At 51.7% G+C, this 26,752-nt stretch overlaps 1 protein-coding gene across 3 annotated transcripts; it reads right to left on the bottom strand.

Annotated features, from left to right (window-relative positions):
- Positions 1-359: 359 nt before the first annotated feature.
- Positions 360-26,194, bottom strand: Psap (prosaposin). 3 transcript variants are annotated; one of them, XM_021204426.2, is made up of 15 exons: positions 26,041-26,194; positions 11,819-11,952; positions 10,933-11,007; positions 10,028-10,153; positions 8,824-9,021; positions 8,448-8,591; positions 7,589-7,645; positions 6,086-6,094; positions 4,578-4,709; positions 3,294-3,389; positions 2,843-3,122; positions 2,596-2,753; positions 2,295-2,375; positions 2,029-2,136; positions 360-1,269 (listed from the first exon to the last, which is right to left on the bottom strand). In XM_021204426.2, exons 1-15 carry the CDS (start codon positions 26,078-26,080, stop codon positions 1,234-1,236), a joined length of 1,674 nt encoding a protein of 557 aa, XP_021060085.1. In that variant the 5' UTR covers positions 26,081-26,194; the 3' UTR covers positions 360-1,233. The 3 variants fall into 3 exon arrangements, with proteins under 3 accessions (XP_021060085.1, XP_021060086.1, XP_021060087.1); XM_021204427.2 differs by having other exon boundaries at positions 6,086-6,091; XM_021204428.1 differs by lacking the exon at positions 6,086-6,094 and having other exon boundaries at positions 362-1,269.
- Between the last annotated feature and the right edge of the window lie 558 nt (positions 26,195-26,752).

The raw sequence follows: 26,752 nt of genomic DNA, 5'->3' as shown, positions 1-26,752 counted from the left end.
AAGCATCCACCCCATCTCCCCTCGTCGTCCTGAGGTGCCCAGGTGACAGACATGACTGATGTCCCCCTGGGTTTTGAATGTAGAGTGTTTGTGTGTATCCCTTTTCTAAATTAAGTTACTCCCTCAAGATTTCCTCCAGGTTTTGTTTAACTGATACTCAGTGAAAGTCTCTGGAATGCTCTATTTAAAAAGAAAAGCAACTCACATGGAACCAGCAGTACCCTGACTTGGTGCCGTATGAAGGTCCTGGGGGGATGGGAGGGAGCCCCTTGGCCAGAGCGGCTGCTAAGAGCTGAAGGGGAAGGGGACCCAGAATCCACTCTCTTCTGGCTGAGGTATCAAGGAGACACAAGGCCAGATCTGGTTAACAGAACTTTATTAAGTCACAGAAACTTTAGTGCAAAACAAAATCTAGGTCCATTTAACTGCACATGCCCATCCTGCCGGCTGTCTCCAGGCAACCAGAGGCACAGGAAGCTTCTACTCTACACAGAGACCCCTCAGTTCATGGCCCACTGCCAGGCAGACGCTTCACTCATGAGGCGAACAGGCAGGTCAACAAGAGCTACAGGTGGGAAAGCCGTGCAGGACCCCAAACAGCCAGGCAGAGGCCACACGGTCCAAGGGCCTCACACACAAAAGACCAGGCCCACGTGACCATCACACGGCACAGGCAAGTTACATTCACAAGTTTCCCCTCCCCACCCTATCCCACAGAACCCCAACAAGGCAGACGGGAAGACAGGAAAGCAGAATGAAGGGCTGACCCAGGGACAGCAACATCCCAAGCAAGCCACCTGCAGGTGCTTCTGAAATCTCTGTGCTATGGCAATGGCCACTCCATCATTCTAAAGGCCTGATCACTCTGTGCTTCTAATCATCCAAAATAACTCCTTGGTACCACAGGAAGTTGGGTAGCTCCCTCATGGTAGGAGATGGCCATAGATCCCCACACCAAGAAAGGGCTCAGAAAATGCTCCTGCCCTCTGGCTCACCACCCCCCTCCAGCAGGTGGGTGAAAAGGGCAGCTGGGGAGCTGATGCCCAAGGTATCCTCATCCTTCGAGCAGAAAGGGGACACGGAACTGGCTGTCAGCACCTCTTACATGACAGAAATGCTACAGTAAGGGAGGAGATGGGGGAAGGACAAAGGGGGTTCCTACTTATTAAGTCAAATAGATCTATGTGTTCATTACCCTAGACCCACAAGTAGGCGACTTCTGCAGCTGGGAAACTAGTTCCACACATGGCGTTTGCAATGATCGACAGCCTGCGAGGAGAAAGGAGACAGGTTAGGTCAGACAAGACAAGCATTCACGGTTCACTTGCTTGTCAGCATCACTCCAAGTGTGACGTCACAGAAGCTAAGAACCTAGGATACTATCAAAGCAGGACCTGTGGCCTCAGAGCTTTGAGATCTCTTAAAACGCTGGCACAGAACCAGAGGCACAGTCCCTTGCTGTCATGTAAGCGCATTCCTGCACTAGGACTCCAGTCCCCAGTCCCTGCTGCTTGACTGAAAAATCCTATAGCAATGAGCAAGAGCTCAAGAGGGGCAGCCTCAGGCCCGCATGGTACCCATGGGGTGTGATAGCACAGATGGGCCGGCGGGGGCCCGGCTGACTCATGTCCCTGAGAAGGAACGACAAAGCTTTGTGCACCAGAGGCCAAGACCAATCAATACCCCACCAGGAAAGCAAGCCCGGCCCCCAGGGCTGCTCACAAACACCCTGTGGAGCACCCTTGAACCAAGCCTTCAAGGCTTGAGCTAGTCCTCCGTCAGCCACCAAGTGCAGAGGCAGGGACCATGGGCCCCACAGGTTTGGTGCAATCCCTGGTGGTTGTGCATGAAGCTGGTAAGACAATACCCGGGGACACGGGGATGGCTCAAAGGACAAGCAGCACAGCCACGCAAGCCCTGAGCTCAGCCATCCCCGACAAGACGACTTGTTAGAGGCACAGTTAGAGCCTCCTGTTTCCATGAGGCGATCGACCCCCAGCACACTGGAGGAGCCGTCGGGACACTCACATTGCACCGGGCAGCAGTCTCCATGTTCTGACACCAGTAGCTAGGGCCCCAGACACACTTCTCGGTTCCCAGCAGCAGCTTATAGGCAGAAGGGCAGACTCCGATTTTCTGTGTGTCAAACAACGGGAAATGAGCTGCCCTGCCAGGCCCCATTCAGAGCGGAGACTGAAGCGCTTCCACACTGACAGAGGTCTGGCTCTTCCGCTCCCCTCCCCGCCCCACTCCATCCACGCTGCCACAAGGCCCCGGCATCTGGTGAGGCTTACCGAGCACACAAAGGAAGGATCCATCACTTCCACGAGGATCTCCAATAGCACGGGCTCATACTCAGCCACAAAGTCATCGCACTGCCAAGGAAAGGGACACGGGTCACAGTGTTGGCTGTGTCCACCGGAGACCCTGACTTCTCAGAACCCAGGATCCAGAGGCTGGTCGCTACCCTAAGGCCTTCTCCTTCTATGGCTCCACATGCTCACTGCCTCTCAGCCTCAGGCCTAGAGCACAGAGCTCCCACCCCCACCCCCACACATACACTGGAGCATTAGCAGTCAACGGCCACGCCCGTACCTGCTTTTGGTAAGGGTCTGGCAGGAAGCTGCAGCCCTTCTCAAGTGCGGCCAGGATCTCCTCCTTGGTGCTGTTCTTCTCCAGGTTATGTTCCAAATAGAGGACCAGTTTCTTGCACACCTCACAGAACCCACCATTCTTCTGAGGAGGCACACGGGCTACAGAAAGGAGGACACAGGGCTTAACACTGGCAAGTGCTCCTTAATGGAGAGCGACCCCCTCCTCCCTCAGTGTGCTGTGGACTTACTGGGCAATGACGACTGCTTGGGCTGTGTGGCCTGCTTTGGCAGTGCGGGCTCTATGGGCAGTGCAGATACAATGGCTGGCGCGGGCTGCTCAAGCGCCTCCACCAACTCCGGGCGGGCAGAACAGAGGCTGATCACACTGCACAGAGAGCTGGGGTTCACCTCATGGATAAGGATGTCCAACAGGTAGGGGCCAAATGTTCCCACCACCTCCTGGCACTTGGTTCTGGCAGGATCGGGGAGCAGTGTGCATGCTTTGCTCAAACCTTTAACTAGGAGCTCCTGAAAGAGGTGAAAGGTGCATCAGACTGGAGCTGGACAGAGAGAAGAGATGCTAGGCATGCCAGGAGCTGTTGGGTGCCACAGCCCTCCCTAGAGAACCCCCCCCCCCCGCACCTTCTGACTGCAGTACAGAGCACTCCTCCCCTCCCCCATGCAAGGAGGCCAGCATACCTCAGTGGCATTCTTGACAATCAGTTCAGAAAACTTATTCATCACAAACTGACAAGTCTGGCATAAAATCACATTGTGGGCCTGGACCAGGTCCTGCTGTGAAGGACAAGAGGAGAGTGTTGTAACGCTGGGACCTGACCCCTCAGGCATGCTCTTACCACAGAATAGCAAAAAGGACAGCGCCAAGAGCCTCCCATTCAAGGCCCACTAAATGCAAGGTGAGGGTGGCTTTGTCAGTGCCAAGTGCAATCCCCTAGCTACATGGTCGGATGCCTGCCCCTTTCCTCAACCTCCTATGGCCCCTATAAACCCAAACCACCCTAGTGCCATACTTCATCAAGTGTTAGAACAGATGTCCCCTGGGCATTTCATGTCTTCGTCACCCTTTGATCACATGGGAGAGGTAGATGGCAGGCAGTGTATCTGCCAACTGAAACTCGCTCAGAGTCCACCCTGGTAACATGGTAGTGGCCGGAGACCTCCGTACCTACAGTCTCCCATCTCTGCTGTCCAGCAGGCCCTTAGAAATGCAGTGTGTTCTAAAGACTGGAACCCCTAATCCTAAGGATTCTGCCTTCTCTCCATCAACTGGAGAGGGAGGAGGCAGCGATCCCAACAATTCCCTTATTCCATGAAGCCTCGCCCTTTCCTGTTGCTACACATTGAGAACTGGGGAGACAGAACAAGAATGCTGAAGGCCAGACACCATGGGTGTCCCAGAACCAGGAATGTGCCCAGGAGATGGAACAGAAGAAAGCTGGTAACCAGACACCACAGGCAATCTTGAATCAGAAGAATTCGTATATGCTTCTTGTGTGAAGGCATCAGGTCCTGAGCAGGCACTTCTATCCCAGGAACACAGGACATCCCAGAATACTACCTGACCCTGTCATGTTCAGTATACCCTGGCCAAGGAAGGCTCTAAGGACACAGGACTGCCTACGTACATCCACAGGCTACAAGCCCAAGGAGCTGCTGCCCCAGCCTCAGCCATGTTCCAGGACCCCCAGTCTGTGCTGTGGCTCTGAGAGACAAGACCCGGAAGCGCATGCACAGTAGTCAGCTTGGAGCCAGGCCCTCAACCCAGGGGCAGGCTCTGCGGAGGAGTAAGAGTTTCCCAAAGGCGTGGGGCTGGGATCTAGATTATGGGCACTCATAGAACTCCCCCCAGGTTTCAACTTGAAATACAGTCAGAAGGCAGGCAGGGCCTGGAGAGGATGTGACGACATGGAAGGATGGGGTGGGTATCTGCCTCAGTCGGCAGAGAGCAGCAACAGAAGGTACCTCATAGGGGTCCATCATCTCCAGGGCAGGGAGGATGTTCTTAATGGCCTCGGTGGCAGGGACCAGAGTCTTCATTGGTACTCTCTTGACCTCGTTACAGAAGCCAGCCAGCACACAGATTTCCTTGGGTTGCTGAAGAAAGCATGGCCTCTGTTAGACAGCCTGTGTGTGCTGCCCTCAAACCCTTCCTTAGACAGCAGAGCACAGGACTGGGGCCTCGCAGTTCATGTACACCCAGTTCCACCTAGAGGAAGCACCCCTCAGGCAGCCCCTGTACTGTCAGGGCCACCGTAGGATTGTCTTCTAGCACTTTCTGTACTCCCAAGCATGGCCAGGCTACGTATGCCAGCTCACTGTCAGAGGTAAGCTCTCTGGATGGGAACTATAAGGCCCATGATCTCACAGAAAGCCCAAAGTGACTATGTCAGAATGAAAATCACATGGAACCCCCCCCCCTTTCAGTGACAGTTCCATGTAAATTGGTACATTAAGGGGAAGAAAGGCCACTTTTCCCAGAAGCCATATTCTGTGCTCACAACTGTACACAGTGCATGTGAGAGCCCAGGACCTGAGCTGACAAGGCATTTCACCACAAGGGCTTCGCACAGATCCCCTCTCACCATCCTGACACCAAGCTGGAGAGAAGTGAGTGTGAATATTCTAACCACCACACTGCGAAAGCCAAGAGCAAGCCCCCATCCACAGACCCTGTGTGCTGTTGTGAACCGCCCGTGGCAGCCCTCAGCTGAGCCCAGCATGGGAGCAGAGAGGCTGAGAATGAGCACGTACACTGAGGTACGCTGAGGGCAGGCTCCTACACTCCCTGTCTTTAACACACCTTACAATTAGGAGATCAAGGCCAGAGGGAGACTAAAGGTACAAAACCTTTTTTAAGGGGGGTGTGGTGGGGGTGGGCAAGATTCAGGGAGGGAGGGCTATCTGTCTGAAGCAGTGTTCAGAGCCTGGAAGTAGTGTTCAGAACAAACCCAAACGGGCACTGGCTCAGCCAGGATGGACTGAACATTGATTCCCACAGCATGCCATCCCTGAGGCTCTAGGTGCCCCAAGACCCGCTCTCTAAAGGGCAGAAGCCACAATCGCGAGGCCATGTGCAGGGCTCTCCATCCAGTAGGCCAGGCCACTGTCTGCATCTAGTTTGCTCATGCAGAAGCACTGGGGTGAGGGGACAGTGCTACGCCATGCAATGCCACCCACTGTAAAAGACACACGGTGTTCTGTCAGGGCCCTGGCTTTCGGCCTTTGCTACCGCCCCCTGGTGACTGGTGATATGCTACGTGCTGACTTGGGCATAGGCTCTGATAGCTACACCTTCTGGCCCCCAGGACCTGAGGGAAAGGACATACAGGGACACCCTTTGTCAGAGCTCACCATGCCAGACCAAAAATAAAGAAATAAAAATAAAAAAAACAAAAAATAAAATAAGAGAGAGAGAAGAGCCGGCTACTAGAAGCAGCAGACTACTACCGAAAGCAAACCCTGCCACATACCTGATCCTGCTGGTGAACAAAAAACGGGAAATCGGAGGAGACAAGGAGAAAGGAAAGGACACAGCAGTTAAGAGAAATTAAAACCACCATCGAGCAGTTAGTTAACCTGGCAGAGGGATGTCATTGCGATTAAGGGCAACACCCTGGCTGGGAGGGAGGGATGGGGCCGAGAGCTAGTCCAGCCCCGACGGGACAGCATGCACTGTGGCTGCTGGAAACTGTCCTGGTGAAGGGCCTCCACCTAGAGCTCATCACAAGTTTTCTGGCCTTCCTAAGGGCTACACAGAGCAGACTCCACAACCTCAGGCCAGCTGCCAGCTGGAAGGCGGGGAATTCCACCTGCAGTTACCCTAAGTGACAAACAGGGATGGTTGAAAGGATGTTGTCACCCCAGAGGCAGTCTGCCATACTCACAAAGGTCATAGAAAGTCATATGAATTATGCTCTATCCATACTGTGGCTTAATATGAAGCCACATACAGGAGTACTGACTAGTAGGGAGTGGTCATTTAACCCCAGCATTTGGGCAGCCACACGCCGTAAGAACTAGAAACTGAGACCAATAATTTTAGGGGAAAAGGCAAACTAAACTGTATTTCCCCTTTTATAAAATGAAAAAGGCTATTATTTTTAGGAAAAAGGGCAAATTAAACTAAGATGGCATACAAAATGATTTCATTGGTATATTTTCAAAACCCAAATAATTTGATACAGAAAAAAATTAAAAAAAAAAAAAAAAACAAACCCTTCCCCCCTTTCAGTGAAAACGAGTAGTTACCCCGCAGGGAGCACTTCACCTGGCCGCTCCACATTAGAGAGATCTCTAGCATGGAGGCTTTACACGCTGTCTTTAGATGTGTGTTTGGGGCATGAGCAAGCACTGCAAACAAGCCACCCGGCCAGATGGACCGCTTGGGCAGCAGGTTAGCCCAGCAGCTGGATGGTAAGTATACACAAAGCAGGAAAGGGCTCAGGTTCAAGCATGAGTAAGGACTCAGGCAGTCCGTGAGAGAGGGAGACCAGGGCATCTCGCCCACTCACTCAGCTCTGCCAGCCACATCAGCCAAGTCAGCATGGTCCAAGTCTAGATGTCCCCATGCCCCATGTGTCCCACCTCTCACGGGCAATGAGCCCCCCACCCCATTCCCTGGACATTACCAGATGCCATTTTAGCTAGGGAACCAAGCTGCAACTGTAGCTGATTCCTTTCTCCTGACCACAACACTCCCTTTAAAATCTCCCACCCGCTTAGTGGCGCGCTACCCCGATACAGATCCCAGCGCTCAGCCAGACACTAGCACCCTGATAGCCAGCTCATGCATGCACAGACTAGCAGACCTAGGCTACCAGGGCAGTCCGGGATCACATTAGCTACAGAAGACTTTGTGGGAGGAGGATGGGCGGGATCAGGAGAAGTTTTACTCTGGCCCTCAAGTGGAAAGGGGGGATCCCAAAGCATGGAGTCACCAATGCGAACGCTGAACGGAGGTCCCGCATACCTACCATGTGCATCATCATCTGGACACAGATCTCAGAATACTGGTCCACGTAGTTCTTGCACTGCAGAGAGACAGAGGTTCAGTTCACCACAGCCCAACTGGCATTTCAACAGTGCCAATTGGTAACTTGCAGACGGACATGGACGGGCTTCTAATCCCAGCAACCAGAGGCCGAGGCCAGCCTGGGCGACACAGAGACCTGCTCTCACAAGGAACAACAATTCCCAGAATAGATCTAAGTGTCTCCTCAAGATTTTCTAAGATAAAAACAGCAATTTGGTTATTCTACTCCCTATTAAAAAAAAAACAAACAAAAAACCCATAGAGATGTCAGAACAGGAGACTTGTGTCTGATAGTCCTCAGTGTCTGATAGCCCAAACACCTCCCAAGGCCAGAGTGACCACTGTTAGCAAGATGAGAACATAGCTGCAAAACACCTGTAGGGATCTTCCAAGGCCATTCACAGGCTCTCGGGCACTAAGTGAGCTCTGAGACCACAGAACTCAATGTCCTTCAAGCTGCTTACCACACATCCCCACTGCCTGGAAGGGGGATGCCATGGAGCCAGACAGACTGAGTTGTATCCCTGAGGACCCACAGCCAACTCCCACAGGTTGTCCTCTGACAGCCGTGCATGTGTCGTGCGTGGTACACGTTTTAGTGCATATGGTGACAGAGGGGAAAAACAGCTTTCCCAACGTGATTTTCCTCCACTGCAGATTCAACTAACCAAAATTACATCTAGGTCTCACTAAACGCACCGGAGAAACCCTGATGCACCTTCCTCGGGGCCACTGGGAAGGTCACCTGCCCACCCTAGCTCAGAAGATTATCCAAACCGTGGGGGTAGATAGAGGCTTACTATGTCAGACACGCCCGGCCCCAGGCGGTCACAATCCTCCTTCACGTGGTCCACGAAGCCCTGGACAAAGCTGGAGTTGGTCCTCACAGCAGTCTGGACATCAGACACCAGCTTCATACAGTCCTGGCAGACGTCCTCGTCAGCCTACAAGAGGACAGCAGCAACTCCAGGGAGAGCGCCACATCTCACAGCAGCCGCAGAACTAGACAGGATCAGCAGCGCCTGGCAGCCAGGCTTTTAACCCACGGCCATTCGCCCGAGTCAAAGTACTGAAAGGGCAGGCAGTGGGGCACGGCCTGAAGGGAGAGCCTGTGTTCTGTCCAGCGCTGTGGCGCTTCTGCAGCCCTTGCCCCGACTCCACCCACCCTCAGCTAACCTTAGGTTGGGGCTGGCTGCGGGGGCGATCCTGAGGGTACAGCAGGAGAGGGATGTTGGACATGAAGGGGGCAACCACACGGGCCATGTCCACCTCCGGGATCTTGTTGGACTCAAGCTGTTTCTGCTTTTGCTTGGCCAAGTACTCCTGAAGGGACTGGCAGAGGTTGAGCGAAGAGCACACTGCCCCAGGGTTGCTCTGGAAAGGAAAAGAGACAGCTGAGAGCCCTTCCCAAAGGCAAGAGCGGCCTGTTGTCATCCAGTCAGTTCCTCCCTCACACCAGGTGTCTAACCTGCAGGCTTCCCAGCCCCCCCCCTCCCCAATCACTGCGGCTCTTCGCCGAGGAGAGGGGAAGAGTCAGAGACCGATGCATGGCCAGTGTGCTCACAGCTGCAAGCTAAGGCACCCCACTGACTTCACATACACATCTTCCTTTTGGCTCACAAATCCTCATCTCTCACTGTGGCTCACACTTGCTTCTATCCCGCTCAACCTGCTTCCTGGTGTGGCCATTTCAGCAAATTTCCCAGAGACCTGGATGCTGTTCCCAGTCCTTAAAGCTCCTGTATCCCCCTCTGAGTTTGGCCAGCCCATCCATCTTTCAAAACACAATTTCCATCTGTCGCCACCGCCCCTCCTGTGCTGTCCTTCCTGGGTGTCTTTCCATGGGACACAGAAGGCTTTGTGGGTCAAACCAACACCTTCCTCACAACCCCCTGGCTCTATCTTTGGCACTCTTAGCCCCACTGGCTGGCTTCTTCAGAATGTCCCTTCTTGAAAGCCTTTCAGACTCTACAGAACTAGCTCCTGGTTCGCTCCTGGTTCCTGGCTCCTGGCACCCAGTTTGGGCACAGTACACACTTGCTGACTGACAAGTGAGTATCCTAGTAGCTGACCCCACCCTGCATCTCACGGTCACTCGTGACTTCTGCATTCACAGAGATGAAGCCATGCGCTTGCTCTAGACATAAAGGCCTGACACGGGCTACCCATTTCTCCCTATCAACTCCCGCAGGAGTCAGGAATGCAAGGCACCTGGCCCAGACAGAAAACCACAGACAGGAAACCCACGGTGCTACAGTGCTTGGTGCAAGGAGCCCTATGAAGAAGGGCTGCTGCAGGAGAAACCCATAGCCGCAAACACGAACACACTGGCCCTTCTGGGACCTAGGAGTGCCTTAAAGGGCCCTGCCCAATCACCTACCATCTCGCCCTTAATCATGTCCAGGATGACAGGCAGGTAAGAGTCAACCACCTCCTTGCACGAGGCTGACAGGCTGGAGTCACGAATCCACTCACAGGTCTTCTCCAGGTAACGCAAGATCTCCTCCTGCAAGTGGACACAGCACAGGCAGAAGTGACCCCACCAGTGACCCAGCAACGATCAGGAAGGCTGTACCCTCAGCATCCATATATACAGAAGCCAGGGTTGACAAAGGCTCCCCAGTGCCGGGGGAGGCGGGGCAGTAAGTTTGTGTATCAGAACAGGCAGATCCAAAGGGGCAGGGCAGCTGGCCAGACAGTCTAGCTGAAATGAGTTAAGTCAAGAGACACAGTCAACCTCGGCCTCCATACGCCCACATACTGACAAATGGCAGTGTGTAAGCTGGGTGTGATGGTACAGGCCCATATTTTAGCTCTCAGACGGCTAGGGCAAAAAGGCAGAAAGTTCAAGGAAAGTCTGGGCTGGCTAGCAAGGCCCTGGGTTAACAGAACAGCCAGGGCTAGAGCCTTTAATCCTAGCACGCTGAAGGCAGAGACAGGCATAACTTAGTTTTGAGGGCAGCCTGAGATAGGAACACCCTGCCTCAAAAAAAAAGGAATTGTGTGCTTCCTGAGCACCAGGCACAGAGATGGTACAAACCTACACATGCCGGCAGAACACTCATACACATAAAAAGGAGTTATATAAACCTTTAAAAATTCAAAATACAATCTTTAAGAACATAAACTTGCACTGTCAAGTCTGAATGTCCTGGAAAGCCAGACATCAGTGTTTGCCACCCCTTGGCCAATCCTGTTCCTCTCTGGACCCCCCAAAGCACAGACCCCCTAAAGACACACAACCTCCATCACAGCCCACACCCACCCTCCTCCCCAGTACCTTACCTGAGTAGCATTATCTTTCAGCAAGTTCCCAACTTCAGTGACAACAGTTTTGCATATGTTGCAAGGAAGGGATTTCTAACAGGAAGAAACATGAGAGAGAATTCTGTATGTCTGGACACTTCACACGATGACAGTGCCCCCACCCCACCCCAAGGTGCCATCCTAGTCACTGCAGCCTCCACACGATGCACGGGAAACTTGCTAAGAGAAAGCAATGCTCAAACCATAACTGAAAACAAGTGAGAACCCACATTTAAGTTTTGGCCACAAGGTGAGTGACTCATTAGGCCATATTTATTCAAGTTTTCTTCTCTTGCTAAAATTGGGCTCCCAGAACCCAGTCTCCACTAAGTCACACTCAGCCCACCCCACCGGCGGGTCCTAGAATGCCCTGTCATTCTCTGCTTGGTCTCTGAGGTACACAGAAGAACGCGTGGGACGTCTGCCCGTCTCCCTCCACATCTCAGAGCCCCACAGTGGCATGTTCATCTATCACCATCGTGGTAAAGGCAGCAGCCATTCCCCAGTGCAGCTACAGCAAAGCTAGCCGTCTCAGGGCTCAGTCATTGGCCAGCCTGGAGGGGACAGGGAAGGTGAGCAGATGGAATCTGGACTTCCTGAGATGAGTGATGAATGCTGGGTATGCCTGTGCCTGCTCCACGACCCACCAGCCCTCCCCTGGGGCGAGGGGTAGACTGAAGGCCCACAGGGGAGTGGGTCACCAAGAGACAAGGTGCCTGTGGGGCAGGAAAGGTAAGTGGGGTACAACCAGGAGCAGGGGCAGGAAAGGTAAGGGGCAGGGGCAGGGGCAGGGGCAGGCGCAGGCCCTGTCTCCAAGGAGAGCAGGACAAAGTGCTCTTCACAGACATCGGGAGTGGGCACTCACCGCTGTGGGCTTGCTCCAGACCATCTGTTGGCAGTGTTTCACGGCCCCGCAGTCCACCGCCGTCTTCACATCTCTGCACAGCACTGCTGAGCCCCCAGAGCATGTCTTCGGGTCCTGGATAGGGCTGGTCAGAGCTAAAGGAGAACCGCCCAACACATAAGTATGCAGAGTTAAGGATTAGCTCTGCATGCTGGCTGAGCCATCACTGGGCCTCCCTACCCCAAGAAATGCAGACTGCATCACAGAATGGCTGGCCAGGGAGAGCCTGCCCTAAGTCATGGAACTGACAGGAGGCATGTGTCCTGTCTAGTGTCAGGTTTTGAGTCCTCAAAATCTGACTGGAGTAATCATAGCACTCAGGAGGCTGAAGCAGGGGATGGTGAGATTTTGAGGCCAGCCTGGGCTACACAGAGGATTTTATCAGACACAAGATGGGCTAACATGAGGACCAAACGCTGGCAGGTATCAGGATGCTGCCCCAACCTCTGATGAAAACAAGAGGCACGTGGCTTCAATCAACCATGAAAACCCCGTGGCCACACTGCTTCACCTTGGACACCCAGGGAGTCCATGCTTGTATCCCACAAACATGTACCCCACACAGGGATTCATGAGCAGGCTCTTCCTAAAGACTAAGGGAATGAACTAAGGAGCTGGGCACACGATCCTGCACCTTCTGCCCGCACTCCAGCCTTCCTGGCCACCACACAAACATACACACGCACACACACCCCAACTCACAAAAGCATCATGTTCTCAAGCTCAACTTCCCAGAGGCCAACTCAGGTTGAAAGAGTAGTGGGGGGTGGAGGGGTCACTTGGCAAAGGCTCCTAAGAGCTAAGCTGTACGTACTGCCCGAGGCCTACCCTGGGTTCCAGGCCAGCCTGAGCTACAGAACCATGTTCCAAAGCAAAAACCACACTGCCTGGTACTACCCCAGTGAGGGAAAATATGGTGCCTAGTTGCAGGCACATGAGGAACCAGAGGCCGGCAGGCTTGAACCCCAGCAGACCAGGAAGCAGGCTAACTAACACTGACTGCTAACACCGCCTATTTCTGTCTTTACCGGCAACTTGCTATAATGACCAAAGCCATCAGGTTTCTGGGAACATAGCCTGCAATCACAAGCCCGAGCCACAGCAGACCCTATGCTTGTTTTGCCTTCCAGGAACGTGACACGGAAATCACGTTCAGCCAGCCTGCTTTAGCCTGGTGACTGAGGTCTGAAAGTAACCCTGACACAGATCCAGGTAACCAACTCAGTCCCCAGCACACTGTCCAGTGAGTTGTCCCTAAGACAGAGGCCCACCCCCCTATGGGCAGCATCCCAGCAGTGGCTAGGGATGTGAGGGCACAGAACAGAAGCTCACATCTGCACTTCAACCACAAGAGCTAAGGCTGTGAAAAGGGAAGACACCGGCAGGGCACCCCACTGCAAAGTGAAGTGGGAACACCGAGTGTGGCAGCACGGCACGCCTATAAACTGTACTTTAGGGAGGTGGGGAAAGGAGAATGGTCTGAGTTGTGAGCCTCTTATCTCAAAAGGAAAATAATGTGGGGGAGGGGTTGGCTCAGTGGGTGGTGCTTGGGAGCAAGCCTGACAGTCCAAGGTGAACCCCAGGACCCACATGATAAGAGAGCAGGGAAAACATCTCAGAGGCACGCGAAGGAGCTGTCCTGCCTATGACAGGGGAGTGGAGCTGTTCTGGATGTTTCTAGACCCCAGGGCACTGTGCAACTAACTAAAGTCAGAGGGCCAGCCTTAACCCAACAAGGGACACACCAAGGAAAGAGTTGGGTTGTCTTGTTAGGCACTGACATCCAACCCCAGGGTATTTATCAATAAATAGATAATTACTCAGGGCTGGGGAGATGGCTGATACCACACACTGTTCTTGCAGCAGACCCGAATGCCTATAACTCACTTCAGGAAGATCTAACTCTTCTGACCTCCATGGGCACCCATAGTCATGTCCACATACAAAATCAAAAATAAAAATCTTTTTCAACAAACGAACCGAAACCACTTTTTGACATTTGAGAAATGCTCACTTTTTGGACATTTTTCTGAATGTTCTGGCCTCCAAGCCTGCAACATTCAGTCCTTAAAACTGATTTCCTTCTCCGGCGGCTGGCCAGCTACCTCTAAGAAAGTTCTCAGACTGTTTGCCCGAGCTCCTAGCAGAGTCTGATTCAACCTGCTGTTACCCATGTCCTTGTAGATATGAAGAGCACTCAGCACACACATACAAGTTAAACTCTACATTTCAAGGGCCTGGCCCAGGAATCAAAGCCCGAGCAGCAACACGTTTCCCGTGGGGGTGGGGACCCTTGTCTTCCCTTCCCCTTTCAGTCTTCTGAGACAAGATCTCTATACACAGCAGGGCTTATCCCAAACTCAAGTCCTCCTGCGGTAGCCTCTCTTAGAGCTGAGATGAAGAGATAGAGATGCCACCAAAGGCCTCTGTAAATTCAAGGCCAGCTTGACACACACACACACACACACACACACACACACACACACATAAAACACAGAATTACCAAGTGAAACCCTGTCTAAATAACAATGGTGACACTCACCTGTAATCCCAGCTCTGAAGTCTGAGGAAGAAGGACTGCTGGGGCTAGCCTGGGGCAGTTAAGTACAAAGCCAGCCTAGTACTCATAGAAACCCTGACTCTCAAAAGCACAAAACCAAAGCTGGGCACGGGGATACACAACCTTAATCCCAGCACTGGGAGGCAATGGCAGGGCCATAGTGAGATGAGACCCTGTCTCAAACGAAACAGAAGGTATCTACAAAGGTCGATACAGCTCAGTGGCAAACAGTGCTTGCCTAGCACATGTGGGACCAGGTTCAATCCTCAGTCCGGGCAAGTAATGTAATAACAAAATAACCTAAAATAAAACTAGGTATCACCATAATTATACGGTATTAAGGATAGCTGTCTGGAGCCGGGTTCCATGGCAGCCCTAGAAGAGAGACTCCAAACACTCCCAGAAAGCTGGTAAGATGCTCAGCAGTTAAAGGTGCTTTACTGCCAAGCTACAGGGGGGGGGGGAATAGGAGGGATGTTCTAGCCCTGCCGCGCACCCCAGCCTCCATCCCGCAGAGGTGGGGCAAAGACGACACTTACACTTACGCCAAGGCAGGGTTTGAGCAGCTTTCACAGCTTCCCGCTTCGGCTTCCTTTATTCTCTCTACAGCTCACCCCAGCTCTCTACAGCAGTTCAGCTTCTCCCCTCTGCTTCTCCGCTTCTCCTCAGCTCTAGCTCTTTATTTATTCTGGGATCGCCCAATTTATCCCCTTCCACCCTCTGCGCTCGTCTCTCATCACTCATCATCAAATCAGCATTCAGCACGCTCTATTCACGAGCCATGCACGAAGACAGGGTGGGTGTTGATAGGCCAGGGACTCAATATCATGCTGAAAGACGCTAGATGTCAGGCGGCCAGCATGTAATCACTCAGGTGCGCATAATCAGGTTTTTGGCAATCAAGCAGGGAATCACGGGGCTTGGCAGTGAACCAGGGTGCCGTCTTGGCTCACAAGGCCGCAGCTACGGCCACACCCACTTCCCACATAGCCCCACTGGGGAAAGAACTGACTCTCACAACTTATACGCTGTGGGTTATGTGTCTATACATATAAGTGTTATTAAAAACAACAACAACAACAACAACACTCATAGAAGTCAGGTGTAGTAGCTTATACCTGAAAGTCCAATAATTGGGAGACTGAGGCAGGGAGATTATGGAAGCCAGTTGGTACTACTTAACAAGATTCAGCCAGGGTGATACAATGGCTAAAGTGTGGTTTCGGCCAAGCCTGGCAACCCAAACCAGATGCCTGGAGCCCATATGGTAGGAAAACCCCCCGAAAGTTGACCTCTGACCTCCACACTCACACCATGGCACATGCATACCTACTGCCCACCCACCCTCAACCATTCACACACACACACACACACACACACACACACACACACACACACACGCACACAGCACACACACCCCAGAAGGCTGGGAGGCAGGAACTGCTCAGAACCTTTTGTGGTCCAGGCACTCTTGAGGCATTGTGGAAGATCTAAAGCTTCAGACTGAGACTTCAACCCATCTCTACCACTGAACTACCACTGAGCAACGTCTAATTAGACGTGACATGGAAGAGACATGACCTGTCTCCCAGTCTAGCTCTGTCACTTGCTATCCAAACAGCCTTAAGTGAGCCACTGCTCTTCCAAGCTTGTGTGTGCACCCTTAAAGCCAAAGCTTTTGATGTCAGGAGACATGAAAATGATGACAATGTCAAGATGATCTAATCATACACAAACACTTCACCTGCCTGAGCTCACCACAACCATCACCCCTTCATCTCCCAGGGACTGTAACTGGCACCCTATGCCACCCCAGCCTGACTGGAGTGGCCTGGCCTTAATTTAGGTGGAACTCACTTCTAGTTACATGCCCTGGAGACCTTGGTCTCTTAACACTGCACATATGGTATTAAGCGTTACCTGACACCTGTAAAACATGTGCAGTCACACAGTGAGTGCCACTGTCATCTGCAGCTGTGACAGCAGCAGGTCTTCCTGGTGACCCATTCTCCTGATTAGAACTGGATGTTTAATCAGACATGAGAGCACAGAGCTCTGTAACCCTGACAACCTCGAGGCTGCTAGCCACTGACCCCAAGCCCCAAGAGTCAAGCAAAGGGAAGTGAACCCAGGACACCTGCCAGGAGCTAAACAAGTTCCAAATAAGGCAGGAGGAAGGTCCAGCAAGAAACAAGCAGTGCCATTGTGACTCAGAACACTGGGCAGTGCTACCTGTTGATTACCCTCAGGGAGCTCCCTACACACCAGACTCATTGTTCGGAACATACCTGGAACCTACTTATGTGTGCACTTGTGTGTGCATGCATGGTATGTGTGAAGTTCAGTCACGAGTGTCATTGCTCAGGAGCCATTCTTCTGAGACAAGGCCTCTCTCTCACTAGGACCTGGGGCTCACGTGTTACCATGTGACCTTGACTGACCAGAAAGCCCCAGATCCACTTGTCTCTGCCTCCCCGAGCTAAGACTAGACACCACAGTTGGTGGCTTGCAGGTTCTAGGGATCAAACTCAGGTCCTCATGCTTGCTAAGCCTCCCCTCCAGTCCAGCAACCCATCACATGTGCAAGCTCTTCCCCAAACTACAGAAGCTTCTCCTTTTCTGGAAGGGCAATGATTACAGCCTGAGACCAGCCAGGACCCAACCCTGTCTGGCTGTACACTAACCCTGACAACTTGCTCACGCTGACCATCTGTGGAGATGAAACTAGAAAGCATGCGAGGGCCTCTGGTACCTGGGAAGGTCTGAGATCTACGTGGCCAAGTGTAGACTGTGAGCCTGGACAGGAACCCAAAGGGGGAGAGGCTCATGTTGTAGAATTTACATTTCAGCAGAAAACTGGTTTTCCTCAAGTTACTTTTAAAGTCAGAATAAGCCTTACAACTGCTTACGGCAGCTACTATTCTGTGCAGAAGACAAGCTATTCCCAGCATTCCGTGGGCAGGATGGAAGACTATACTTTGCAGTCAGTCTCCTATGCAACAGGGTCTGTTCATGAGAGGCCCTTACATCTTCCATGAAACGTACACGCAACGGCTGGGACCTCACCAGCCATCTTGAACCATGAAGGAAGAAAAGATGCCAAGCGTGAAACAGAGTCCCTAGACCACCAGGCTCCCAAGAGACCGTGTCAGGAGTTCTGTGGGACTTCAGGAGTTCTAATTTTAGGTCCCTGGTTTCTGCAGTCGAAGTCACATCCTACTAATGTGCATGCATAATCAACTAATCAGTTTGTTCACCAAACATCTCCACATATCTTTCTCACCTATGAGGCTCGCCCCCGCCGAGGGCACCACCCTGTCTAGAGCATGCACCTGCCCGCTATTTGCCGAATAGCCTCTTTATCTGGGCCATCCTCCGGCCCCCTTCCTTTAACAATTTTATGTAACCTGTGCTAATACCAATTGAATTTAGTTACCAAAAGAGAAAATGTTCAGCCTCCCTGAGCAACTGCATTCCACAGCTTACTGTATCTGCTGCCTGGGGAAAGCATCACTATGGCATCAGCGGAGTTGCTTAGAAACAGGAGAGGCAGAGTGGCTTTCAGTCCCACTTGCAGCAACTTCTCCGGGGGAACTCGATATACTGCAGTGCCAGTCTCTCCACTTAGCTGGGCTTCCAGATGCCTTCACTGGCACTGCAACTTGTCTCCTTAGAGCCTTGCTTACAGAACCTGAGCTGTGTGTAGCCCAATCTGACTTTGTGAGAGCCCAAAGGGTCCTGACCAGCTCTCCTTTCAAATGGCCACACATCAGGTGATGATGAGATGAACTTCCATACACTTAGATAAGATTGCAGTGTGCTCTGGCCACGAGCAGGGCCTGCCCTGAAGGAAGGCTCCAGCCAGGTGAGAAGGGAGAGGCAAGGGTCAGAGGCTCAGCAGCATGCTTCTATAGCCCTGGCATGGCTCTGGAACCTCAGGAGAGCTGCTCATCTGTTACAGTGCTCCACTGCAGGGCCAGCAAGTCGCAGGCTGGGAAACAGACTCAGCCAGCCAGCCAGCCAGTCCCACCCACCAGAATGGACCCCTGCACACCAAGCCATATAGCCCTGGCACTGACATTTCTGAAGGGGACCCACCAGACACACCCTACCAAGAGGGGAATGCTTGACCTGTGTGACTGCTCACAGAGAAGGTCTCAGAGACAAGTGTGCCACCTACAATGTCACTCTGGGTTTCCTCTGTTTGAAAACAGAAAGCTATCATCTCAACCCTCCCCTCCTGACCTACATTAAGGCAGGCTGCTAGAATGGCACAGCAGCCAAGCTGGTTGCTTGCCTCTCCCACTGCTGCCATGAGGACTAAGCCAGCCTGCCTTGAGTAGAAAACACGTGAGCCACCTCGGGAAGGACTGGATATTCTGGCTGTGGACCCTGGCTAGAAGCTGTTCAAGGTACACAGTCTTAAAGACAGGTCCCAGAGACCCGAAGATGGTTAGGAGGAATACCTCCAGCTTCTCTTCATACAGCTGCTGCTTCCAGGAGCATCTGACATGTGGCGCAACCGACTGAACACAAAAGCAGCTGTGTTAAAGTGACAGGGGCTAGGTGTCAAGTTTGAGGAGAACAGGGCTCAGTGGTAAAGCCTTGCCTAGTGTGCACAAATGCTGGGTTCTATCCCCACAAACACACACAGCCACATATGCACACACAGACAAACACACATGAGGGACAAGGGGAGCAACGTCGAAAGCAGCAATCCACAGAACGACATCTCTCTGGAGCCTGCATAGCTTCTACACATAAGGGTCCCAAAGGAAACCTCTCCTCCCCGCTGGGATCTGAATTAGGCTCTTTCTGTTACTAGCATGGACAAAGGCAGGGCTCATGGTGACACCGTCATGCATCACGAGAGTTTTCCTGCAGCCCCCCATGCACCGCCCACCCAAACCAAACTGAGAACCAGAGAACTGCTGCTTTCTAGAAGTGTGGGGAAAATTACTTCCCCAAATTATAGCTGGTTCCCTTTTCAGATTCACCTCACTTCCTGGGTCCTACAACCCACAGGCACTGGAGGGGACATCCCTCCAAGCTGACCACAAACGACCATGAAAACTAGCATTTCACCTCAACCCAAAGAAATCTAGAAAACTCTAGATCTGTCAACTCCCAGAAATAATGTCTTAACATTACCACCAGAACATAACATTTAATCCTGATACTTGGTGAGCATGAAAACACTGGCCTGTGATCCCAGCTATTCGGGAGACAAAGGCAAGAAGATAACAAATCCAAGGCCTGCCAAGGCTACAGGACAAGGGTTCAAACCCAGCCTATGACACTCATTGAGACCCTGTCTCAAAATAAGAGAACTGAGAATATAGCCCAGCAGTAGGCACTGACTGCTTAGCAGGACTAGCCGGATGGATGAGACAGGGGAGCAGACAGGCCATGTAGGGTAGCATACAGCTGTAACTCCAACACTAGAAAAGGAAACAGGAAGACTGCCACTGGTCTGAGGCAGTCTGGGATTAAAGGCGTGTGCCACCACGCCCGGCTCCTGACACTATTTTTTTAAAGACTTATCTTATTTATATATATAGAAGTGCCAGTGGGGGCCAAGAAAGGGCACCCAGTTCCCAGGAACTAGGGCTACAGCCAGTTGTGAGCTGCCACATAGACACTGGCAATCAAATTCTGTCTTCTCCAAAAGCAGCCAGTGCTCCTAACCACTGGGCCATGTCTCCAGCCCCAATCACATCTGTTTATTTGTGCATGCATACACCCTCACCACAGTAGGCACTGGAGGTCAAAGGGCAACCTGAGGGAGGAGTTTCTCTTCCTTTCACCCAGTGAGTCAAGGATGGAGCCCACAGGCTGTGTAAGCTGTAGACAGTGAGTAGCTTCCCAGTAAGGCTCAGAAGAAGATGAAGCTGAAGGGCTCCAGGGCAAGGTGAGGCCAGCCCAGGGAGAGCAGAGTTCCAGCTCCCTGTGAGCAGACTTAGAGAACAGGAGGAGGACTCAAGCTCACACATTACTGTTATAAAAATCTGTGTGCATGCAGGCATACATGCAAGTGGAGGTCAGACAACTTACAAGTCAGTTCTCTCCCCCAACTCTGTGAGACCTGGGGATCAGACTCCAATCCTAGAGGCAAGAACTTTTACAGGCTGAGCTACCTTACCAGCACATCAGCACCGGAACCACTACACACACACACACACACACACACACACACACACACACAACCATTTCTAAGTCACTAGGGGACATGACAACTAGACAAGACTACTAAAACAAGAATTGAGACTACTGGGTAATTTGGGTTTAAAAAACAAACAAACAAAAAAAAAACCCTGCGAAATCTGCACTCTGGTCAATAAGTTAGTGTCTTCCCTAAGCCCCACCCTGCCCGCCTAGTGAAATGACAGAGCAGATTGCAAGCCAGGAAGAGATTCCTCCTCCTGGGAGAAGCAATTAGCCTCCTTTATCCCTGTTGCTTAAGCCAAAAATGAAAGCAGTGCACACACACAGATTTAGGTAGGTGAAGGGTTATAGGAACTGGCCATGCAGCCTTTGTAACTAACTCCTCTGTAAACCAAAAGCATTGGAGAGCAGGAGGAATGAGTGATTCCTGCTGAGGCAGGAGGGTTACCAATAGTTCCAGACCAATCTGGGCAACACAGTGAGTTACAATCCAGTCAGAGTGTGATGCTGTCTCATGAATGAAATCAAAAAGAAGACAGCAAGCAGGGCTGAGGGGCAGCTGCTGTCTATGGTCTATTTCTCAACCTGGTCGCTGAATACACAGGGTTCCCTGTAATTCTCCCACAACTTTTTTGCGTGTCTAAAAAGATCAAGAAGCAAGAACAGCCCGCGTGCTACCATTTCTGGAGGATCTGTGGGCATAGCTCAGTGTGTGAGGTTCTGAAGAGGAAATGAGGAAAGGCTGCCCAGTACTTACTGAGTGAAGTGGGAAGACGGGAGTGGGGAGACAACTGGCCCGGGCTAATCCCTAAGTCTGTTTTCTGTACGCAACTATGTGTATGGGGAAGCCATGCTTGGGACGGATCCAGTCAGTGACAACAGGTTTAGGGCCAAGAGTTTAGATACCTTAAAGCAGCTGGGATCCACTGATGTGGGGGAGGGGAGGTCAGGCACCAGCTAAGGACTTGTTTTCCCAACTCTGTAATTATGCCCAGGACACACATTCTCAATAAGTCATTTAAATCCGTTGCTAAACCAGGCGTGGTGGCGCACGCCTTTGATCCCAGTACTCGGGAGGCAGAGGCAGGAGGATTTCTGAGTTCGAGGCCAGCCTAGTCTACAAAGTAAGTTCCAGGATAACCAGGGCTATACAGAGAAACCCCATCTCGAAAAACCAAAAATAAATAAATAAATAAATAAATAAATCCGTTGCTAAACAGCATCTCTTGAATGAAAGAGGCCTGGGAAAATCACCAAGCCAAGGGTAAAGGGTCACCACACTTCTGCTGGTGGGACAAGAAAATACAACCTGGTAATAGCAGTGTTAATATCAGTGTGGGTAGTGAATAATACTTCCCCATGCTAATTGATGAAACCCTCAGGGCAGCGAAGTAAGAGTATAACAATGAACACAGTGGCATATGAAGAAATCCGGAGGCTAAGTACCTAGCCTAAGGCCACAGTGTTGGCGCTCAACTGTCTCATTCATACCCAACCTGGACTACCAAACTCAAACTCGGGCGTGGCTCTGCACACCTGTAAATCTCCACTTGGGAGGCAGAGGAAGTAAGACAGCAAATTCATAACGAATTTCAGGCAAGCCAAGACTAGATGGCAAAACTCTGTCTCAAAATCAAGACTCCAAAGAACTTATACTCTGAACCCTCATTGAATCTGGAAAAAAACAATGAATAAAGTATCTAATGGTTTTATAATGCCCAAGTCTCCACCCAACCACTATACCTACCACTGCTTTAGTTTTGACAAACTTTCACTATGTAGACCATGATGGACTCAAGAAACTGCCCCTCTGCCCCCAAGGGCTGGGATTAAAGGGGTCTCTTTATGCAGAATGCCTGTCCTGGACTTCTACATAGACCACGCCGCCCTCAAACTCAGAGACTCACCTACCTATGCCTCCCAAGTGCTTCGATTAAAAGCCTGGGAGACTACACCCGGCTGCACCCACATTTTAAAGTTGGAAGTGGCTGGGAATGCAGCTCTGTAGTAAAGTGCCTGCCTCGCAGTCACAAGGTCCTTCAATAAACTAATAAATAAAACAGTGCCATTTGAAACTAGGCACAGGGGTACAGTACACACCCATAGCCTCAGTACTGGAGATGTACAGCAAGCAATCAAGGCCAAAAAGAGGAATCTGAGCTCAAGGCTGACCCTGAGTCCCACATGGTAGTACTGGCCTTCAGTTCCAGAAGTCAGGAGGCAGAGGCAGGTGGATCTCTGTGAGTTCATGACCAGCCTGATCCACACAGTGAATTCCAGGACAAAAGTGACTGGGACCATGTCTCAAAAATAAATAATAAATAAAAATTAAGACTGAGCTAGAGGAGTAGATCAATGGGAGAGCGGGGTGCTCAGTGAACACAAAGTTCTAAATTCAATCCCTGGTCCCAAACCAAAACCAAGCAAGTGGGTCAATGTAATTGGTGCTCTTGCCTGTTCTTTTTACAGAAAATCCACAAGTCCGTTGTGGTGCCTTACTTAACATGTGAGAAGCCCTGAGTTCAATCCCCAATAACAGGGATGGTGGGAAGTCTGTAACTTCCTGCCCGGTGGCCAACTGGGAAACAAGGCTTAAGAACTTAGAAGCCTGTATTGCAGAACTCATGTCAACAGCCTGCTTCAAAAAGCAGCCAGGCATTATCCAAGCAGCAGGCTTTGGCCTTAGGGACTTCCCAGTAATTGTCATTAGGCACCATCCCCAAGCCTATAGAACGACAACCTGCCCTTCTTCCTGTCCATTTCAGATCCTGCCAAGAGCCTGGACGATCCAGTTTCACAGGAAAAAAATGGGAGTCGTAGGGTTAAGAGCCAAGGGTGCTTGCCAGGCACAAGTAAGGCCTTTTGAGTTCACAGCATCACAGACAAACACACACAGGCTAGACTCTCCTCTGTCCTAGACGATTCCATCCAACTCAAACCCAACACACTTCCAAACACTGACTTGTCCAATACACTTCAAGAACCTGACCAGATGAGCTGCGCAGACGGCTGCGTTTTGCTGCACAAGCCACAGGCCCTGAGTTCAGATCCCCAGCACCCACACAAACAGGGAGTGGCCACACCCTCGCCTAGTGCTGTGGGGGCAGGCATAGAAGGATGCCTGGGACTTACAGGCCTCTCTCCCAGGCTCAGTGAGAGATCTGGTCTCAAGGGAGGACAGAAAAGTGTAATGGAGTATGCACGATGGCCTCCTCCAGCCTTCGAGAGGTGTGCGTACCCAACTGGGCACAGACAGACACCCAAAACACAAAACTGAGAAGCTAGGCATGGGGGCTCACGTCTGTAACCTCAGCACTCCCCTATGTGAAACAGGAGGATTGTGCTCCATGGTTAACCTGTGCTGCACACTAAGTTAGAGGCCAACCTGCCTAGGGTACAAGCAGGAACCTGTCTTTAAAAAAAAAAAAAAAAAAAAAAAAAAAAAAAAAAAAAAAAAAAAAAAAGCACTACCTTTTGCTAAACAGGATTAACTTGGCAGGTGAAACTGGGGGTTCCTGTTGCTGTTGCAGGCTAGGCTACAACATCTCTAAAGAACATACTGCCTCAGAGTGCATAGACATCAGAGAGGTTAGCCACGGCCCCAGTGACAGCTTCAGTGAGAGCATCTGCCCCATGCCAGCACCTGGAGCAATCCCCTAACTGTATGTCCTGGCACTGCACTAAGATCTGATCTGGCACTGCAGGATCCTGCAAGCAGGCAAGATGCAGCATGGGGGGGGGGGGGGGGAACCCTACCACTGCAGGTGGCAGATGATGTCCCCCGCTGGTTAGGCTTAGCCTGGAGAGTGCATGCATTGATAATAACACTCTGCACAGGTTTTTGGCAGGCGTGTGTGTGTGTGTGTGTGTGTGTGTGTGTGTGTGGTGTGTGTGTGTGTTGGGGTGCATGCATGCACATCTGCACTTGTTTTCTGAAGATCAAAAGAGTCAGTGCTCTCTTTACCAGGAGGCCTGAAAATGGGCACCGGTCCTCATTCCTTACGAAGAAGTTGAACTGACCTTTCATTCTTTTGGCATTCTTTGTTTTCTGTCTAGGTGGGAAAGGCAGTCAGACTGCAGGGCTAGCGAGTAATCAAAACCAAGTGTCTGTACCTCCAGGGCTTTGTGAAGACTGGACAGGACCTGGAACATTCTAAGCACCCAGAACATCATTAAAAGGCAAGCTATGAAATCTCTCGAGTTTGAGTGGCACCCTGAACTACAGTAGCGCCACACTGAGCCCATAAGTCCTCAGAGCCTCAGGGAGCACACGTGGGTTACAGTCATCATAGACAACCAACAACTCAACGGTGGGCAGTCAAGACAAGCTACCATTCTTCCTGGTATCAGTGTGACCTTGGCATTAGACCAAGGCCATTATAGGGCCCTCCCATCTACCTAAGCGCTCAATGAATAGGGAACCCAGTTAACCAGACTGCAGTCAAATGAACTACATGTGCATTAGAAATAATTTTTCCAAGGAAACAGGTGAGGGGTACAGTGTGACTCAGTAGAGGATGCTTGTCTACCGTGTGTTATGATCCAAGTCCAACACCCCACACTACAGAAAGAGAAAAAAGAAGCCTGGTTTTGGTGGCGTGGGTGAATCAGAACTCACGAGTTAGGTATGACACAGAGCAAGCAGGACCAAGTGCATTTATTTTCATTTTTCTTGCAAAAAAAAAAAAAAAATCTCAACACACAGTCCAGACTAGCCTTGAGCTTTCTGTGTAGCTCAGGCTGACCTCAAATTCCAGATCCTCCTGCCTCTGTCTTCCAAGTGTGGGTCCCCTGGCGCTGCCTTGCCAACCTGCAGTACTCTTAAAAATCACTGGAATCATTTTAGAAACACTTGCTACAAAATAAAGGCTGGCCAATGGCTTTGCCAGATCAAACAAAAAATTAGAGTTCCAATGCAAGGGTGACTACAAAACTCCCTCCAAGACCTACTACGCTCCTGAGTTGACACAGAAGCCAAAAATCACCCCCGGTCCCGGGCAGACAGAAAGACGCTTCCTGCAACTCCCATACGAGTGAAGTCTGGGACAGAGGTCACGGGCCGACCTGGCCTGCAGGATGGGGCTTCATGGCCATGTCTATCGCCTACACCAGGACAGGGTCAACACAGCGGCGGAAGAGGTCACCGAGTCACCTCCCCCAACCCCCATCCCAGGGAGAAGCGCAGTCACCCGCAAGGTCTTGCACAAGGCCTGCACACAAGGGACACGCCGTCTCCCCCACTTCCCAGTCGTCCCCACTCGGGTTTGCAGAGAATCTGGAACAGGTCCCCCTCCGCCACCAGCCCCGATCTGCGCCTGCGCACAGCGCGGCCTGCCTAAGCGCACCCCGGGAAGCGAGCGGAGGGCGAGGCCCGTGCCGCAGGACTGCCCGGTTCCCGGGACTCAGGGGACGCTACAGCGTCCTTCTCTGCCAGACCAGGGGACCCTTCGAAGCTCACCGGTGGCCAGAAGGCTGGCGAGGAGGGCGAGAGCGTACATGGCGCCGCTTCACTCCGCAGGCTGCAATGCAGAGCGTCAGCTGACCAGACGGATATAAATCTACCCCCAACCCCGCCGCAGACGCCAGTGCGCAGGCGCGGGCCCCGCCCAAACTGGGCGCAGCCTGACTCAGCGTCGCGCAGCGCGCCTGCGGGGAGGGAGGGTGCCAAGAGGACCCGGCTGAAAACGCCCTGGGAAGGTGGCGGGAAGGCGTGGGTGGTGGTAATCAAAGAAAGCCTTATCTGGCGATTAAATCAAGGTCAGGCGCTGAACGGAATCTAACGCAACTCTTTCCCTTTGCCGTGTGAGGAATCCAGCCCCGGGCTTGTATCAAGCCCTGAACTGCATCTTGCGCCCCCCATTCACAATCATCTTTTAAGTATTACTATTTGTTTTTGAGATGCTGAGTCACCACAATTCAGTGTTGCCCAGCAGACCTGGAACTCCCAACCTTCTGCCTCAACCCCTCGGAGAATGTTTGGGGGGCGGGAGCAGGGATTGATTTTGTTTGCAGTCCCCGGTATTGAACCCAAGGCCTTATACTTGATATCAAGTGTTGTACCTCCGAGCTGCATACCACCATTCCCCCCACACACACCCCCAGCCCACTCCTTAATTTATTTTTGAAAAAGGGTGTCTGTCACCAAATTCCCCAGAAAGGCCCTGAACCTG

This window comes from Mus pahari, chromosome 9, assembly GCF_900095145.1.
Source record: "Mus pahari chromosome 9, PAHARI_EIJ_v1.1, whole genome shotgun sequence".
In the NCBI taxonomy this organism is placed as follows: domain Eukaryota; kingdom Metazoa; phylum Chordata; class Mammalia; order Rodentia; family Muridae; genus Mus; species Mus pahari.
Note: the sequence above shows the minus strand (reverse complement) of the source record. Positions and strands in the feature narration are given on the sequence as shown.

Coding starts and splice junctions, on each gene's coding strand:
- Psap (XM_021204426.2), bottom strand. CDS start 26,080: ATGTACGCTCTCGCCCTCCTCGCCAGCCTTCTGGCCACCG. Junction 10,154..10,932: donor TGAAAGATAATGCTACTCAG/GTAAGGTACTGG, acceptor GTCCACTTGCAG/GAGGAGATCTTGCGTTACCT. Junction 7,646..8,447: donor GGCCGGGCGTGTCTGACATA/GTAAGCCTCTAT, acceptor GTCTCTCTGCAG/TGCAAGAACTACGTGGACCA.